This window comes from Natrix helvetica, assembly GCF_964273705.1.
Source record: "Natrix helvetica genome assembly, chromosome: 1".
NCBI lineage: Eukaryota > Metazoa > Chordata > Lepidosauria > Squamata > Natricidae > Natrix > Natrix helvetica.
Genome location: NC_138548.1, coordinates 195,421,635 through 195,440,514, shown reverse-complemented (window position 1 = coordinate 195,440,514; position 18,880 = coordinate 195,421,635). Strand labels below are relative to the sequence as shown.

Sequence of the window (18,880 nt, the reverse complement as noted above, 5' to 3'; positions counted from 1 at the left end):
ACAATGATTTAATGTTGCCATGCATTCAATAAAGTGGGTTCTACATATTGACTGTATGAAACAGTGACCAATTTTAATTGACTCACAATTGGCTGAGGTTGTATATTACACTAACACATAAGTTATACTTTGTAAACTACAGTGCTTGGGTTCACCCATAGCTAAGCAAAAAAACCCAAGACAAACCACATTAATTTTATTGCAGGTGGAGAATTATTTTCTCTGTTTCTGTTAAGAAGCAATACTTTGGATCAATCTCTTCTAATTCACAGGCAATATTTCAGATATGTGTGAATATTTATATTGCAGGATGCAGAAAGAACAGAACCAATTCGTTTCACTCTACTGACACAATGTTTCAATCATTAGAAGATGAAGCAGTCACCTATGAGTCCTAATTCTTTCTTCTGTGTAATGATGATACAGTATATGACCTGTAATACATGCATTAAAACAAAAATTATTGACAAGATTGAGCCTTGCCATATTAAAGACAATTATAATAGTGCTTTGTTGTTGAACTGATCAGGTAATTTATGGGAACTGGTGGCAAAGTATAACTTACCTTAGATGTTAAAGACAGAAAAAAAGATGTATTTTGCATCTGTCTAATAGCACAATGTCTTTTTTGTTGCTGTTGAATCAGGTATCAACATCTGGAGACAATACTGTTGAGTGCCAACTTGAAACGCATAACAACAAGATGGTTACATTTAAATTTGATGTTGATGGAGATGCTCCAGAGGACATAGCTGATTACATGGCAAGTTACATATGCCTTGCTTCAAAGTAGATAATTCCTTACTAATGGCATTCAAACCTCTATTTTTTTTTAGATGCTACATAGTTCAAATGCAAGTACCCTAGTTCTTCATGATATTTCACAAGTTATATAGATCCTCCTAAAGCCAAATCTTAGTTTTGCAGCTCATATGCCTACATTTGATTTATTTGAGAATTAATTTTGATACTGGTTTTGGGGTAAGAGTATTAAAATGAAGAGGATTGGGGGCTGTTCAAGGAAAGTCTGAGAATAAAGGCTAGAAATATATGACTGCACTTTACTTTTGGAAATATCACATTTAGAATCTCTGAAAGTTGTTAGATTCCTTTATACTGGTAATATAATTCATATTTTAGTCCTAAATATTTTATTATTTGTTAAATGTATTCATCACTCATCCCGCCATGGGGCTATTCTGGGGGCAGGGAGGAGCTTACAACTGTTAAAATGAGATTTTTTAAAATTAAACAACGATAGCAAAGTAATGAAATAATAAAATAAACAAGGAAACTACAATAAAATGAATTTTAAAAAAAGGAGGAGGAGAAGGAAGCATGGTGGTGGTGGGGGGAATATGAGCTCAGTTAATAAGTCTAGCAGCCACCTCTAGTTGAAGTACTCCCCCACTGGGTCTGCAAGCCAGCTGGCAAAGCTAGCTCTTCAGGCCCTTGGTGGAAGGAGAGTGGTGGCAAACCTCATCCCATGGGGGCGGGCAAGTTGTTCCTCCTCAGTGCTACAGTAGAGAAAGCCTTTTTCCTGGATCCTGCTAGTCGAAGTTCCATGACCTACTGGCATGAATACCTGGGAGTATATTACCTGGCGGTAGGAGACAGGAGGAGAAAAGAAACAGTAGAAAAACATTTAAAGAGTGGTCTACGTTTAAATTAGCAGAAGGAGATTTTGAAAGCATATACATGTCATATCTGAAAGCTAACTTTGCATCATGGACCTTATTCATTTTATTAGAAACTACTTCATCACATGGGATGTACTTTCAGGTGACGATTCATAGAATTATATCTTTCACACCATGCCATAGAATTATTATACCAAACATACTCATCATCTGTGAGGAAATAGTATAGGGGTATTACTTCAAAATAAGTATGTTCTATGATCAATCGATTAATTAGCTCATTTGAAATTTTGAGAACACTTAACAGATATTCTTAAAATTGGCAAGGCTAATCACAAACCAAGCATTCATCTGGAGACAAGGAGATGTTGCTGCTTACCATAATTCCATGCCCCTAGATGGTGCCCAGGGATATTTGTAAAAATAAAAAATGATGTCAGAGATTAGTATTTTGCTTTGTAAGAAAAAAGTAAAAAAATAAAAATATGGATATGAAGCCAGATAATATTAATATTTCAAAAACTCAGGTGTTTCCACTAGTACAAAATACAATATAAGAACTGGACACTGGCATCATGCGAGAAGAGTTGACATTTCATAAAGGAACACAATTCAGCATTACTGGGAAATAAAGCTTCAATAATTTTTTAGAATACTTTTTCAAGATTAATGTTCTTTTAAACGTATTTTGTAATAACTCTGAATATTTGGAATGTGAATATTTATGGGTGAGATCTAACTTTCTACAGCCTATTGGAATGGGTGATAGCCAGAATTTGAAGAGCAAAATAAGGTTTGTATCCATATCTTCTATCCTGTTTCTCCCACCCCTCTTCCCTTTCCCACTTACTAGGTTGAAGATAATTTTGTATTGGAAAATGAGAAGGATAAATTTGTTGATGAATTGCGAGCTATTGTTTGCCAGGCTCAAGACATCATTTCTAGTCTTCCTATTGAAGAACGAGCCACTGGCATGGAATCTGCTCCTTCTGATCCAAATAACTGCCAAGTAAGTTAAGCTTCTTTAATAATGCCAGTTTTCTGGAAAGATCTGTACTTATATTGGGAAACTCCCTTTTTATATTTATCTATTCATTTTTAATTCAGACAGGATCTTCTGAACAAGTTCAGATAAATCCAGCATCTACTCAAAGTGGCAGTAAGTAACTATTTTAAAACATTTAACCCTGCAGGACCAAAGCAACACTCTGAAACTCACAAGACTAAAACCATCCTCATCTAAAAATAAATCTATGGAACACAGTGGATTTTTGGCAAAGGTCTATTCTCAGCTCTTTTCCCTTTTGTCCTTTCAATCCCCTAATGATAGTTTATCTTTGATTCTCTGGACTGCTGCAGACAGTCAATAGTTGACTCTCTGCAGTAGTCCTGTTCATTTTAGTGGAATGTTCTAAACATTTTAATGACATTATCATAGGCTGAAGAATGGTAAATAATGAGCTCCTAATGAGTGTTGCTAAATTAGCATCATTTCTGGAGTTGGCTTGGTGGACCTTTAAGAAAATTTAGAAATATTAGGAGCCCATTTGGTAAAAGCTATGCCTCATAGACACGTAAGTTGTATTCGCTACCCAAAAAAGGGACTTACAACTGTTTTTCACACTTACAACCATTGCTGCATCCCCATGGTCATGTGACCTAAACTTAGATGCTTGGAAACTGACTCATATTTATGATGGTTGCAGTGTCCCCGGGGTTATGTGATCTCCTTTTGCAACCTTTTGACAAGCAAAATCAATGGGGAAGCCAGATTCACTTAACCACGTGTTATTAACTTAAGAACTTACAGAACCATGGCAAGAATGGGGCAAAACTCACTTAACAAATGTCTCACTTAGCAACAAAAAATTTAGGCTCACTTGTACGCCAAAGCAGCAAAAGACATTGAGTACTACATATGCATTAAGGATAAAAATGGATGGCAGGGCAAAGTTAATCTTGAAAGGCTAGCAGCAATACTTTGATGAAAGCTTTGATTTCAGATTTCCACACTTGCAAATCCCTGTTGGCTCCTCTGACATTGGCCCAGGCCTGCACAGGGCTATGCATCTCAAGAGGTTATCAAAGCTATCAATGACATGAATTTTAAGTACGTGGCTATAATGTGCCTGAGCTACTCATAAAATGGGTCATAATGCCAGCATTATGCCAACACCAGCAGCTGAATAAAATGCGCCTCCAGCCTTTTGACAACTTTCCTGTGAAAGTTGGCACACACTAAGGTTTGGCATTATCGCCATTGCTGATAATTCACATCATGGATACCATCATGCAAGACCTGTATCCTAGTTTCTCCTAGGCCTTGCTCCAGGACAATGATGTCCTGCTCGCAGCTATTACAGAGAGCACTACTGCAGCACTGCAGTGCTGGAATGATCATTTTAGCCAATTTAGTTTGCATTTTAACATCCAGAAGATAGCAAGGAAGGGAGGGAGGGAGGAAGGATTGATTCTAATATTCCTTGCCAGTTTCCCTCAAGGAAACCTAATGGAGAAGCCAACAGGAAGTCCAAAGTCACTCATAATCCCACTGCTTTTTAGTCCACCCCTGCTCATTCTGGTTGTCTCTTTAATAAAATATCTCTGAAACGAGGACGCAATGGATTATGGGTTGTCTAAGGTGAACTATTTATTGTGATCCTTTATATGATACAAAATCAGTCTGTTTCAAACATGGATGATTTCATAATTTTGTTACAATAATTGCATTAACAGAACAATAGCAGTTTTATTATTGTTCTCATCTGTTTTTTTTTTTTGTAATTTTGTAATTTCACATAATTCTAACATGCATGTCTTTTAGGTCCCCAGAGTACAGGAATGTTTATGATTCTGGCCATAATCCAAAGTTCCATAATGCAAACATCATCATATTTTGTCCCAACCTGGTTTTCTGTAGAGCTGTTTGGCAATATCTACAGTTCTTTTGGGAGATAAATATATCTGCAAGTTGTATCCTAAATAAATATTAGGATACAACTTGCAGATTTTTCAGCTATTGTGCTGGCTGGCAGTTTTGGGAGATAGAATTAGCAGGTTGGGGAAGAATGAGTTGAGTGATAATTAGTTGTGTTTATAAAGCAGAAATCTTATTATATGTGAAGACAATTGTAAAACATATGGAGCTTTCAAAAGCAAATTATGATTGTTACTTGGTTTGTTTAAACCTTGGTGGAGCTTGATACAGCTCCACCACTAATAGAGATAGCCACTAATCCTGCAATCTATGGTGTGAGTAAAAGTTATGCATCTTTTTCTGGGTTAAATGATTAATGACACAATCAATGTAAATTTTGATAAAATAGAAATATATAGTGCAAGCAGATGTGTATCAGAAACCCTTCTCTTGAGAAAGAATAAAACTCTGGACTAAAAGAAAATCTGTTGAATTCATTAATAATCTGAGTATTTTATTGATTACATTTTAGACATCTTTTTTCCTTTGTTGATTTGAGTTTTGTCCTATGGAAATTAAACTCATAATTACTGTCTGATACTTCAGCAGTGCTATTGATTGATTCAGTTGAAATTAAATAATAGTACAAATGAATAACATTAATTAATACAGAATGGTTCTATTGAAGCAGGATCAATATGTCATGTACCAATGCATTTAATAAAGATGGTGTGTCACCACACAAAGGACTGGGGTGTCGCATAATGCAAATTTCATATGTGTATGCGATTTATAATAAATATGGTGAAAATATGGCCTGAGAAGCATTGTTTTTACTAATGAACATCTTTGAATTTAGGCTTTGGGATAGGGTGGTATCAAGCATCTGTAGAATTTTATCCAATTGTTCCTCCAGATATTCACAACCTGTGATCTCATTGTTGTATTGTTTTCTTGCAGTTAATGTTGTAAATCACCAATAATGAGTTTCTTATGAAGTTAGATGGTCTCTAAATTGAATTAATTAATACATTAACAATGAATAAACAAATGTGTGTGTATTGTCATCCAGAAGATGGATAATTTTGAATAATCGATGTATACAGAAAGGAAAGAAGAAAGAAAGGCTTTTATATTTCATTAGTAGCTTCTAAAGAAACACTACTTTCACATTTAAAAATGCATCTAAATAATGTTTAAAAAAACCATGTAGGAAGAAAGTCCACCTTTCACACAGTGTCAGAATTAGTATTTACTCCTATGTACACTATTTAATGTTCCTTTATGTCTATTAACCCTAACCCTAATATTAATCTTAATATTAAGGATTATCACAGGGATCCTAATTAGTTGGATTACAGTGATCCAGGTTTTTTGGGGGGGGGAGATTATTCGAAGTGTACATCAATGTACACATTGGTCATTTTAACTCTTTAAATACAACTTTTTTTGGCTCTTGGAACAGCAATTATGAAAATCCAGGAAAAATAAACCTCTTTCCATGTGCTTGCTATCCACAAGTGTGACATGAACGCCCATGCATATTGCAAATCAATTTTTCCCCTTCAAATCCAGATCTCTGGATAGCTCCATTGACTGTCGTATTATTTTACTTCTAAGATTCCTTTTTTTGCAACATCAGTGCTGTTTTTGTAATTATCTAAACAATGAAATAATCTCCCCTTTTTGCTTCTCTCTCCCCTTTTTAGGTGATGCTGCTCCCCAGTCATCCCCTGTTGGCCGCTGGAGATTTTGCATCAACCAAACAATAAAGAACAGAGAAACCCAGGCACCTTATATCCCAGTACAGTCAATGAAAACTATTCAAGGATGTCAGACAACAGGTGAATACATGGTTTAGTTTTTTTTAAAAAAGGGCAGATTTTTCTTCTGGGTTAGTATAATATCTGGGTGATTTTGAAACTGGGCTTTGGTTAAATAAGAGTGGCTCAGATGGCAAAGTATTAGGGGAATGATTGTGAAGAACAGCAGACCATTTGGGAATCTCTTCCTTTTCAATATTACTGCATTTACTTGAAAGGAAGGCCATGTGAATTTGAAACCATGCCACATCCCTCGGAAGATTAAACACATTTACAAAAAGTCTTACTTGCCCTGTGATCGCATTCCCATTTTGAAAGCAATTTTTTTGGGGGGGGGGGAGAATAGTAATAAAGTATTTGGCTATGAAGATACATTCCTATGAATCTCTTCATAGGAAAATACTTCATTACTTTAGAGATAGCCAATCCAGTTAATAGCGGTTGTTTGATCTTTGAGATTCCAGCTTCTTAACACAATGCTAAAGTGATTATGTTCATATTTTGAGTGAATGTTTTCCATTTTTCTGAAGTCTTAATGGATATTTCACGCTTTTTTATCATTTTTTTCAGTCACTCTTAAAAAACATATTTGCTTATTTGTTTGTGGCCTTATTGATTCATGCACAATAATTATAGTGACAGAATTAACTTTGCCATTTTTAACTTTCTTTTTTTCTTAGATTAGTATGGTGATGGATAGCCATAAAGAATGACAGCACAAACTATATAAAATCAGCTTTAATACTTGCAGCAAATGTTCTTGTTTTAATAGAGAACACAGCACAATCAGCTTCACCCATATTCAGTTCAATACTGAATTTGTGTCGTACCACCCCTGATAAAGAAAATTAGTGATTTAATTGGCATTAGGGTTGGGCAAGAAGTAAATATATCACTGTCTTATAATAATTAACATTTAACGTATATTTAATAAAACAATAAACTTTCCATCTTAATAAAATGATTTCTTTGGAAATAAGTAAAAAAAACAATCTTTATTTTCCCAGACATTAAATGTTACTGTTCATAAGATCTTGTTTTCTTTCCCTCCGCTCCCCTCCCCAACCCATCCTTTTAGTTTTTACTGTGCTGTTTTTTTATTACTTCTAATCCAAACGTTTTAATGAGATGTAGCTTAAAAATAGATGAATATTTTAAAAGAAAAAAAAATCAAGACTATATCATCTCAAACCAAGTTTTTGTTATTTCAATGTTTCTCTCTGGGCTCTTCCTGTGATATATTTTTGCCCAGACATACCTAACCTTGGTGCCCTTAAATATGTTGGGACTGCAATGTCATGAGCCATGCTAACTGAGAATTCTGGGAATCTTGGTTTTCAACATATCTCCAGGATATGTTTCAGATTCATAGGGCTTGATTTTCTAAGCAACTCTGAAAATTGTGACATCTGAATTTTTTAAACCATCTCCCCGTTGGTCATAATAATCTTTAAATAACTTTTATTGTGAAATGTTATATACGTCTAAGTGCTATTGCTATTTTAGAAGAGGCAGTAGTAGTAACCAACATGGAGATCAGCTTTTAAAGCTTTATTAATAATTTTTTTATTTTTATTTTGGGGGGGAGTTTTATTTTGTCAGCCTCAAGTGTTCATCTGTTTTGTTACAGATTGCATAAAGGAAAGTACAAAAGAAGAGACACCCAAAGACTGTTCACAACCTGTGGACAATCTTAGTAGCCAACAAAAGCCTAGCCCTTCTTTCAGTTCAGAGGATTTGACAAGTGACAGTGTGATATCTGTACTCCAAATTTTGGAACCTGAACATTTAACCCTTTCTCATGAAGCAGAAAGCAGCACGGATAAATTACTATCTGCCTCTACAGGTGACAATACTGATGCTACTACTTACGATTCAGAGGCTTGGCTGGACCCTTTGCCAGCAGAAACTCAGTCTAATGGAGATCCCCTATCTTCATACGTACCTCATCCGGCATCTGTTGTGAATGAGTTGAATTTGTCCACAGAAGCCTTTGATTCCACACTAATGTCTTGTCAGACCTTGATCACTGAGGAAGCAGAACATGTAATAAATGCTGAGCAAACAGCTGCTTTGGCGCAGACGCCGAGTCAGGAAGGAATTCCCTCCACATCCATTCTGGAATCAGACAGTGAGGGCCCCCCTAAGATGGATTTTGTTGACAACAACATCAAAACTCTGGATGAAAAGCTGCGGACACTTCTGTATCAGGAGCACAGCTTGTCAGGAACTTCTCCTGAGAGCCAAAAAGACACACAGAGTGCAGTGGAGTCTCCATTTTCCTCATCTGCTGAAGATACTTTTCCCTGCCCAGGACATGAAACACAAGACACTAATTCCCCCCAAGAGACCGATCCCCAAGCTGCTCTCATTCTACCCGGAAGTCATCCTGATAGCTTGCCAGTGGTGAGGCAAGAGGCCATGGTTATTACCTCTGCTCCCAGGGATTTCTGCAGACATGTGAGTATTGACAGGGTTGGTAAGGGCTAAAAAAATGTTTTGCCCACTAAAGAAATACAGAATATTGCTGAATGCCTGTATAAACTCATCTCCCTCATTGATCCTGGCAAATGAAAGGTAAGCCTTGATTCCACACAGATGGTTCCAACGTATTTTTTCCCTACTCATCAATTTTGTAGTGTGGTTTTTGAATGGGAACAGAAATCTGTGTGCGAAATCAGGAAATCACGGGGCGCTGAGATCTGCTTATATGTAAAATTCAACAGGAAATTGATTTAATGAATGAATTAAATGGGTTTTAAAATTGGATTTTAAGCATTCCTCATTTTTTTTCACTTAACCAATTAAGATCCTCAGGAATTCATTGTTCAGATTTGTTTAGAGATTTGCTGATGTAACATTAAGTAAGGAGGCGATCTTTAATGCATCTGAAGCTCAAGTGGTATGTAAAGTATCCTCCATCCTCTTATTCAGATATTGTTTCTTTTCTACTTGCTTCCCTGCTCCCCTTGTTTTGTTCAGGAGATGTCCTTGGAGGCTTCATTTCCTGAGAATCCTGTGGCTTGTCCTGCTTCAGAATCAAGTGGTGGAGCTGTGCACCTGCATGCAGGAGGTGGATATTTTGGCCTAAGCTTTACTTGCCCTAGTCTCAAAAACCCTATTAGCAAGAAATCCTGGACTCGCAAATTAAAAAGCTGGGCATACAGGCTACGGCAGACCAGCTTTTTCAAGAGATCAAAAGTCCGGCAAGGTAGTGTGCTTACAGTCAGGGATCTAGACTAGGTAACATCTGTTTTGATTTCTTTAAGTATGTTTATCTTTCCTCCTCCTCCTCTTCCTCCTTTTTTTAAAAAAAAATTTGGGCATTTCCTGCAAATCCATATATCCCTGTGTAACATTTCATCTGTCACCACTTTGTTTTCCGGTTTGATTAACCAGTTTTTTCATTCCACATAGAAGCATAGGTCTTGGGATATTTTAAAAAAAGCCTACATGTATACCAGAATCTTATTTTATAATGTAGTACTGATTGTTCGTGTTCCCATGGTCACAGATTTACCTGACCTGTTTTGTTTTTCCTTTGTGTTCCCCCCCCCCCGCTTTTTCCCCTTTTTTAAAAATCACAGCAGAGGAGATGACTGCTGATGTTGCTTCTGACTGGATTTCTCTTTCTGAGCAAACAACCAGAGAGAATAAAGCATTTGGTCATTCTAAATCTGGAGCTGGATCATTCCAGCGAGGCAGATTTCAGGTAAATATAATTTCATTCATTCATTCCCATTCAAATGTGTCCCATCCAACAATGATTTGTTATTGGGGATCAAAAATAATTTATTGTTGATATGTTGAATAAAGGATGTATGTTCTGCAACAATTCTTGTTGGCTTTTCAGCAAGTGCATAGCTGTAATAATTACTGGAGGTATTGAGTTAGGCCCCAACTGGTTTATCTCCTAATGTGTTGACTTCAATTCTCATATTTGATGATTCTGATAATTGAAAACCATACATTTGGAAATTGCTAAAGTTAGGAATCACTGTTCTAGGTGGCATATATTTTAAGTAATTACCTTTCACTTGGGCAAAAGGTAAAATAACTGAAGCTCAGGTTTTTGGTTATAGCTTTATTGAACTGATAATAACTAGTTTATAGTTTTTTGATGTATTAATTATTAGAAGCAGATGAGTATCATTTAATGCATGTTTCATTCTATATTACTACAGAATTTGAGATGCAGTATTTTGATCAGGTTTACATAGTAACACAAACTTGTAGCTGTAAGCTACAAGATTGCGTATGAAACATTGATTCAAATTTGGAGAGGTTTCTTTGAGTATAAAACTGTTTCTTGAAATAATTGTTTCAAACTCAAAACAGGACACTTCAAATTCAAATTCAGGGTTGTCTGAAAAAATGTATATCATCACTGTATTATATATCTATTATGAGCCAATTAACTAAAATAAAAACAAAGTGAACCTCCAAAAAACATAATCTGAGTTGGTTTTAAGTACAACCCAGGCAAAGTAATCAATCTTTTCTAATAAACATCGGATTCAGCACATATTTTATTAAGGGTTGTTTCTTGCAATTCGTTATTCTTATTTTCTGGTATTTCTATCTCCCTCCCTGCTTCCTCCCTCCATTTTCTCTATCTGCTTCTCATTTGCCATTTTGAAGAAAATTTCCTAGTTTACTAATTAGGCTTAGAAAAAGGTCCCTTTGCATCCAAGGGAGATTTTCCCTCCCTCCTAATTGCTGCAGTTAGGAGATGATTCTCATCAGTGTCACAGGATGCAGGAATATTTAAATTATCCCCCCCCCCCACGCACCATGAATTGGGTTTAGGAAAAGAACAGCAGTTATCTTTTTTTTAAAGGCCTTACAGAAGAAGAAAATGGGTCAAGAAGATGAAGTTATAGTTTATATTTAAATCTACTGCAGAGTGGAACTTTCCTATTTTTGGCATTGCCCATCAAAAAATGGGAAGCTTCAAGTAGAAGGAACAAATTTTGGGAATAATACATTTATGCCTTAGGATAGATGAATCCTCAGTTTGTCTTTTTAAATTTAAATAAAAGATGCTTATCCAGTTGTCACCAAAGACAAAGATGCTGGTTCTGACAATGTCTGACAGTATAGATATGATTCCATAACAATAGCATGAAAGGACACTGTTATATGTTACAGCAGAATATACATAACTATATCTATATCTTGTATGGTACTTTATAACCTATGATGGCTCTTTTGCCTCTTTAGCAGAGATGTTTCACAGTGTAAATACACAGTACTCCTTATATTTTATTGGAGATGCTAGGAGTATAAGTTAGACTTTTGGCACATCTACAGTACTTCTCAACTGTAACTCCTTCCCAATCAGTTTGTTCTAAATCATCTGCAATGGGCTTTGGAGGGCAAATGACAAAAATAAGATAATGCAATCATACCGTAAGCTCTGCTCCTCTTATATGTGTGTTGTGATGTATCTTATTATTGATATATGATAGGAAAAGGGATGAGTGATTGTATCTCACTCTAGCTAAATCTGTTTTAGAAATTAGGGTTCTAGTTTCTCCAAGTCTTTGTCATCTGGCTTTGCAGATGAAGAAAATTTTGACTTTGAAACTGGTCCTTAGTTTTAATGCAATACACATTATTGATATCTCCTGAGGAATGATATAGGTGTGAGATTCATGCACATTTCTACCTGCAAATTTGTGTAGAAATAAAATATTGCTTGAATGAACTTCAGTTTATATTACAATTTGTTTGTTTACATATAGCAAAATAGTTAACTCAGATAATATTTACTTATTTCTTCAATTTATATGGCTGGCTATTTCAAACATATGGCTCCGGATGGCTAACAATGAATAAAAATAAGATTAAAAACATTATAACAAAGTAATAGATCCATATATGCACATATCAACAGAGCAGCAAAAATAAAAAGCCAAATGATAGCAGTTAACAGAGCTATGATATGGACTCAAATACAACATTCAGAGCCCCAGGCTTAGTTACAAAGTCAGGTCTTCAAGGCCTCACAAAAGCCAGTAGTGTCAGGGCAAGTCTGGTCTTCATGGGAATGATGATCCAGAGGGTAGGTGCCACAACAGAAAAAAACTCTTCCTGGGTCCTGCTAGGCAACATTTCCTAATAGATGGGACCCAGAGCTTGCCTCTCCTGACAGATCTAACAGGATAGGTAGATCATGAGAAAGAGAAAGAAGGTTCTGCAAGTAACGCTGCCCAATGCCTAGCTATATAGATAACTACGAATAGCGTGAATTGAATCTGAAAGCATAATGACAACCAATGAAGTTTGCAAAACAGAGGAATCAGATGCATGAAATGAAAGGCAGCTGACACTGCTTGTGCTGCTGCATTCTGTACCATTTGTAGCTTCTGAATCTTCTTTAGGGACAGCCCCATGTAATGTACAGTCCCATCTGGAAGTGATCAAGGCATGAATTATTATAAGCAGAATCTCCCAGTCCAGGAATGGATGTAATTGGTGTACAAAATATAATTGTGGAAAAGCCTTTCCATCTATGCCTGCCTGTTCTTAGAGCAGGAGCCAGGAGTCCCAGAGGCTTCCCAAATTGTTCACAGATTCCATCTGAAGTAGTGCAATCCCATCCAGAGCTGAAAATGGGAGGCCCTCAGAACCAGTGGCTCCTAAAACCTAGAGCCACTTGGTCTTGCTAGGGTTGAGTTGAAGCCTGTTGTTCCTCATCTATATTCAAAAATGTAGACACCGAAATAGAACATTAATGGCATCACTCAGACAAGCCAGGGTGGAAATATAAAACTGAATTTTATCTGATCTCTCACCCTAGACTTTTGGATTATCCTCCATGTAGATATTTAGCTGGAGAAGAGAGAGAACTGAGCCCTGTGGCACCTTACAAACTAGGGGCCACAGGCTGGACCTCTCCCTCCTCCTGATCAATACCATTGGAACTAATCCTGGAGGAAAGAGGACAGCTGCAACTCAACAACCACATTGCTTAGTGACTGAAGTTCCAGTCCCAATTCTTATTGTAAGTCGAGGACGCTAATAAATACATTGGAGCAGATTTATGTCTCTACTGTTCCTTATGTTGTTTCATACAACTGAAATTATTTGAAGTTCAAGACGGCTGCTCAAATAAATACTGTATTTCTTCCTGCTGTCCAATGTACTTGTCAATTGAGTACTTGTACCCAGATTACATTACTCAGATGTAATCCCTTATTTATCGTCCATAAAGTAAATCAGGAGACTTCTATGTGCTGAGAGTTAAGTGTAGAGGAAAGTACTGGACCATTAATTTGTTTTGGCAACTGGAGAAATCTTCTATTTGAAAGTCTTTCCGGAAAATTACAGAATTGGCTTATATATTTCATATATAATTCTAATGTACAGCTAGTCCTCAATTTAGAACCACAGTTGGGACCAGAATTTTCATTGCTAATTGGGAAAGTAGTTCTTGGATTTTTCCCCATTCCCTGTTTTTCCTTTTCTGCCATCATTTTCTACAACTCTTTCTGTTCTTTGCTGCAGGAGCATTTTGCTGTCATCCATCATCTCTTTGAGGATGAATGGCATTCAGATGTCTTATCACATGGTCTTTGGGCTCTAAATTGCTCTAAGTAATTTCCTCCTCCCTGCTTCCTCAGTCTATTGCAGAAAACAACTGTTTTCTTCTTCTTCATTACATGGTGGCAGATAGTTTAGCTGCAGTTTGAAGGCTTTTGGGGGGAGCTTTATAGAATATATTGACATTCATGAATTAAATATATTTTTAAAGGAATATATCAAGGATTATAAAGTCATGATTTTTAAAATTATTGCACTCTGTAGCTTTTTCTTCTTTGTGATCTAATCCTCATACATATTTTACAGGGTCATATAATATGGTTCCCCCCCTCTTTTTTTTTTGAATGGCTTTTTGGCTATAGAATTCAGGTGTGGTTTATATAATTGTAGTTCAAGTCTGAGTTGATATGGCCTGTCATGCTGTTTTTCTATTTTTTGAATGGTATGCATTTTTTCTCTTGTTCAAAATATATTTTAATCTGTCTTGAATGAACAATAAATGTTGAATATAGCATGTTTATAATCTTTTACTTAAATTTTCTTTACTTTGATTTACATTGTTTTAAATATAAGGCTATTCATTTAAAGCATTTTGAAGAGAAAGGTTTACAATTTAAGTGAATGAAATAAAATATCTGTCTCCTTGAAGTTTCTACTCATTCTTAGTTCCTTTTAATTCCACCTACCAAGGGACAGATGATTAAATAACATAAAGTTGAAGACAAGTAATTCTTTAAATGTGCATAATGAAATGCATATATTATTTATGCCCTGTGAGTCTCAAATCCTTTTCAATAGTGTAGCAGCTCATTTTAAGCTTCATTTTTGTAGAACTCTACTGAATTAAACCTTCCTTTCTTCTCTGTCTTTTCCTCCCCTCCTCAGGTCATCACAGTTCCACAACAGTTGTCCACAGGTGTTTCAGAAAGTGAACTATCTGAGATGTCTCCTTCCTTGGAGCTTGGAACAGAAGAAGGCTGTCCCAAAGGAAGGGAAATGGCTACCCTGCCCAGTGCCATGAGTGAAACAGATGCATGTTGCACTACCTTTGAACAACAGGAAGTGGAAGAGACCTCTGCTACTGCAAGCTGTGTGCAGTCCTGCTCAGAGCCATGGCCTAAAGGGGATGTGATCCAGAAGCAACATAGCTCTGACAGTGAACTTTCTGCACCCATGGGTGGAGGCAGCCTAGAAGGCTGGGAGTCAAGCCAGCAGTCTCAAGAGGAAAGGGGCGGCACCCACCCAAAGAGGCGTAGTTCTCTTTTTTACTCGGCATCTTCTCCAATGAGTAGTGATGATGAATCTGAAATTGAAGATGAGGACCTGAAATTGGAGCTACAGCGTTTGCGGGAAAAGTAAGGGCACTAAGATTGAGTCTTATACTATAAAGATTTAACATTGTGTCTCATCCCAGTGAATTATTAGATTGTGAAAAGAGTGGGATATGGGACAATTATATTTTTTGCTCTGTTAAGCTATTACTTGTGGTTTCTGTTTTGGGATAGACTTTGTCTGACAGAACTTTTATTTTGTTAGTCCAAAATGATTCTTTTTGTTCTCTATTATCATTTATTATTAATTACCTGTTATCATGAAGTTGTCTGCCTTTAACGGTCAGTTGTAAGTTATGCATCAATTACTCAACTGAATTTACATAAGTTTGTGCGAAAAAGAATCAGTACATTTAAAAGGAAAAACATTATTTTAAAATGCTACCTGTGCATCAAGGCAAGTATGTGTGAAAGAAACCACAGTTACTTTTCTGTGAGGGAGTGTGTCAGCCATAGAGTATTTCTTACAAATAATTTTAATCAAACTGAAAATGTATTTTTAATAAATCAGAAGATTACATCATCTAATAAGTTAAGTGAGTTCATATTGCATCCCTAGTTACAGCATGTAATTGGAGCCATTCAATACCTCAAAGGAAGAAATAATCTATGACTACATTGGCACATTAGCTCCATAACTTATATTTTTCTAGCTAAAACAGAACAGTAAATCCTCTGCTTAAAAAAGAACAGAATAGAGCAAAAAGAACAACCAGTTCCCAACATCACTGGAATCACAAGATGCCCACTACTCATGACCAGGATGGTGGGTAACATAGGTACAAAGCCAATCCATTCTCTCTCCCAGGGGATTCCATTATTCTTCCATTATTCTGCAAGAAATGCCTTGCAGCAGATAAAGTAGAGGGAGCTCCTGGGTTTTGAAATCACACAGTGGGCTGCTTCTATCCATTGTCTGGGGGCACAATGGCTCAGCGCTTAAAGATGCTGAGCTTGTCAACTGGAAAGCTGACAGCACAGGTTCGAGACCTGAGCACTACACAACGGGTGACCTGTCATTACTTGCCCCAGCTCCTGCCCACCTAACAGTTTGAAAGCATGCAAATGTGGATAAATAGGTACTTTGGTGGGAAGGTAACAGCGTTCCATGAGCCTTGGCATGTAGTCATGATGGCCACATAACCACCAAACTGCCTTCAGGCAATGCTGGCTTCCTTGGCTAAGAAACAGAGATGAGCACTGCCCCCTAGAATCAAACACTACTGGACAAGGGAAACCTTTACCCTTATCTATTGTCAGAACTAAGAGAAGAGATACTATGAGGCATTTGTATTCCTTTAGATAGACTGCAGAAAATGCTGTAACCTGGAGATACAACTTGCTTATTACACACAAGAATTCTTAGATTTATAATGTTCTGTGAGGCAGAAAAGTTATTATGAGCATAATTTATATAATCTTTCCAGATCTGATAAAAATATGATTCATTCCTTTGAAAAGTCATTGTTTGAATTTTATTAGTTTCTCCATAAGAGAAACTTAGCATACTTTTGCATACCAGTTATTTCATTGAGAAGTTGCTTAGAAAATCCCAGTTTTGAGCAATTCTCAATTTTGTAGCCAGGAGTAAGAATACAATAAGGATATTTCTGCTTAGTTTACAATTATCTCCCTGGTAAAAGGTAAAGGGTTCCCTTGTCCACTCATCACTGACTCTAGGGGGTGGTGCTCATCTCCATTTTCTAGCCAAGGGAATTAGCATTGTCAGAAAACGCTTCCGTGGCCATGTGGCCAGCATGACTATACACTGAGGTGCATGGAACTCTGTTACTTTCCCACCAAAGTGGTACCTATTTATCTACTTGCATGTGCATGCTTTTGTACTGCTTAGTTGGCAGGAGCTGGGGCAAGAACCGCAGCTCGCACCGTCATGCAGTGCTTGGGTCTTAAACTGCCAACCTCCTGGTCAACAGTTTTGAGACCCAAGTACCATGTGACAAGATAAACTCCCATTCTTGCCCCAGCACCTGCCCACCTAGCAGTTCTAGGTAATAACCCCATTTCTAGAATACCTTCTACTTTTGATTAGTTGCTCTTCTGACCTCTTTGAATGTTGTCCTACACTACCACTTTCACAAGTTCTCCACATATGAAAAAAATGTTCCCTTCTGATTGCAACCCCTCCAGCATTTGATGAAGGTTCTTAAAATATCATAGTGGAAAAGGGGAGGAAAAGTGCTGTTTCCCCAAAGCAAGTTTGGGGATTGGGATCCCTTCTCCAGCATTCCTGCCTCCAGGTGATGGGCTCATTCCGTGCAATAGTATGTCATGAAACATCTCTCCCTCGCATCTTGAGGAAACCCAAGCAAGCTGAGAGTAAAGAGGCCATTGGCCTGAGGTAGATCGTTTCACGCTCCCTGCTTTCCAGTGGGAGGTGACTTTTGAGGTGAAAGAGTAACTGAGAACGTCTTGCCAAGGTTTTCTTCTTTTCCTCTGTTTCCATGAAGGCACATCCAGGAAGTAGTCAGCCTGCAAGCTCAACAGAACAGGGAGTTGCAGGACCTATATGAACGCCTTCGCTCCATCAAAGATAGCAGGTCAGAATCCTCTGACCTCTCCCTGCAACTGTCATCCCCACGGCGGCCTAAATCTTTCAAAAGCAAGCTGCGCAGCCGGCCACAATCTCACTCTCATGTCGACAATGGCATTGTTGCTGCTGGTAAGGAAATGCAAGTGGGAGCCATACACAAAGCTAGGGGCCTTTTTGAGGATTGGCCAGGAGTTTCCTAATTCAGAACAAAAAAGTTGAATTCACTAGTCTGATGAATCCCTAGGATTTCATATTGTTTGTCAAGGTTATGTCTGCCAACTCAAAACTCTTTAAGACTTTCCTGTTTGCCATTTGGCTTTCTGCCCTTTTCCTCCAGTGAATTAAGACTGTTTTCTACCTAATTTTCCTAAACATATCTAGGCATATTAGAATTACTTTATTGTCATTGTAAGTATATATACAGTGTACCCATACAACAAAATTCACATAACACCCAGAGACCAGGGCCAACTAGGCTCAATGATTCTGAATGCAATCCATGCCTTCATTATCATCCCCACACTCAGCCTACCACATATGCTGTTTTAGTTGCTTCTGATTGTTTGTCTCTCCCTTCTCTGCCACCCAGAATGCTGTTGTGCAACTACTGCTGCCTCTGTGATTGACTATCAGTTGAGCATTCAAGCCCATTTGCTGCATCAAAGCTGTTCACAAGCAGAAACTAACCAAGGTACTTGCAAATATTCAAGGGCAATTCAGACGCTACACTTGCTTTCTTATTGTCATTTCCCTCATCCTCCTCACATAGAAATATATCACAGATATTTGCGTATTTTAGTAGACATACTGTTCTGCTTCTTCTAGTTTGTAAGTTAGTTCCCACTGTGACTGAGGCAGCCTATGGGTCATAATTATTAAACAAGAATGGATACATGGGTAGGAGGAGTCTGCCTGTAGGTCATCATGACATATTATATAGCTGAAATTGGTATGATATTCTCTTTCTTTGGGAGATTTGGGAAAGTTTCAAAGATGGAAGTGCAAGATTTTGAGAAGATTAAATGCTCTCCCTACCTCACTTAAAACCACCCAGTCGTCACCCCAAATAA

General features: G+C 37.3%; 1 protein-coding gene across 6 annotated transcripts in view; it reads left to right on the top strand.

The window, feature by feature from the left end:
* LOC309386405 (uncharacterized protein) overlaps positions 1 to 18,880 on the top strand; it is a 131,042-nt gene that overhangs the window by 67,607 nt on the left and 44,555 nt on the right. For all 6 annotated transcript variants that reach the window (XM_081941734.1, XM_081941735.1, XM_081941737.1 and 3 more), the window contains 10 exons: positions 647 to 763; positions 2,494 to 2,649; positions 2,748 to 2,799; positions 6,267 to 6,401; positions 8,011 to 8,840; positions 9,363 to 9,453; positions 9,968 to 10,092; positions 14,814 to 15,283; positions 17,728 to 17,939; positions 18,400 to 18,501. In XM_081941734.1, coding sequence (XP_081797860.1) covers positions 647 to 763; positions 2,494 to 2,649; positions 2,748 to 2,799; positions 6,267 to 6,401; positions 8,011 to 8,840; positions 9,363 to 9,453; positions 9,968 to 10,092; positions 14,814 to 15,283; positions 17,728 to 17,939; positions 18,400 to 18,501 — 2,290 coding nt within the window. The remainder of the gene's footprint in view (positions 1 to 646; positions 764 to 2,493; positions 2,650 to 2,747; positions 2,800 to 6,266; positions 6,402 to 8,010; positions 8,841 to 9,362; positions 9,454 to 9,967; positions 10,093 to 14,813; positions 15,284 to 17,727; positions 17,940 to 18,399; positions 18,502 to 18,880) is intronic.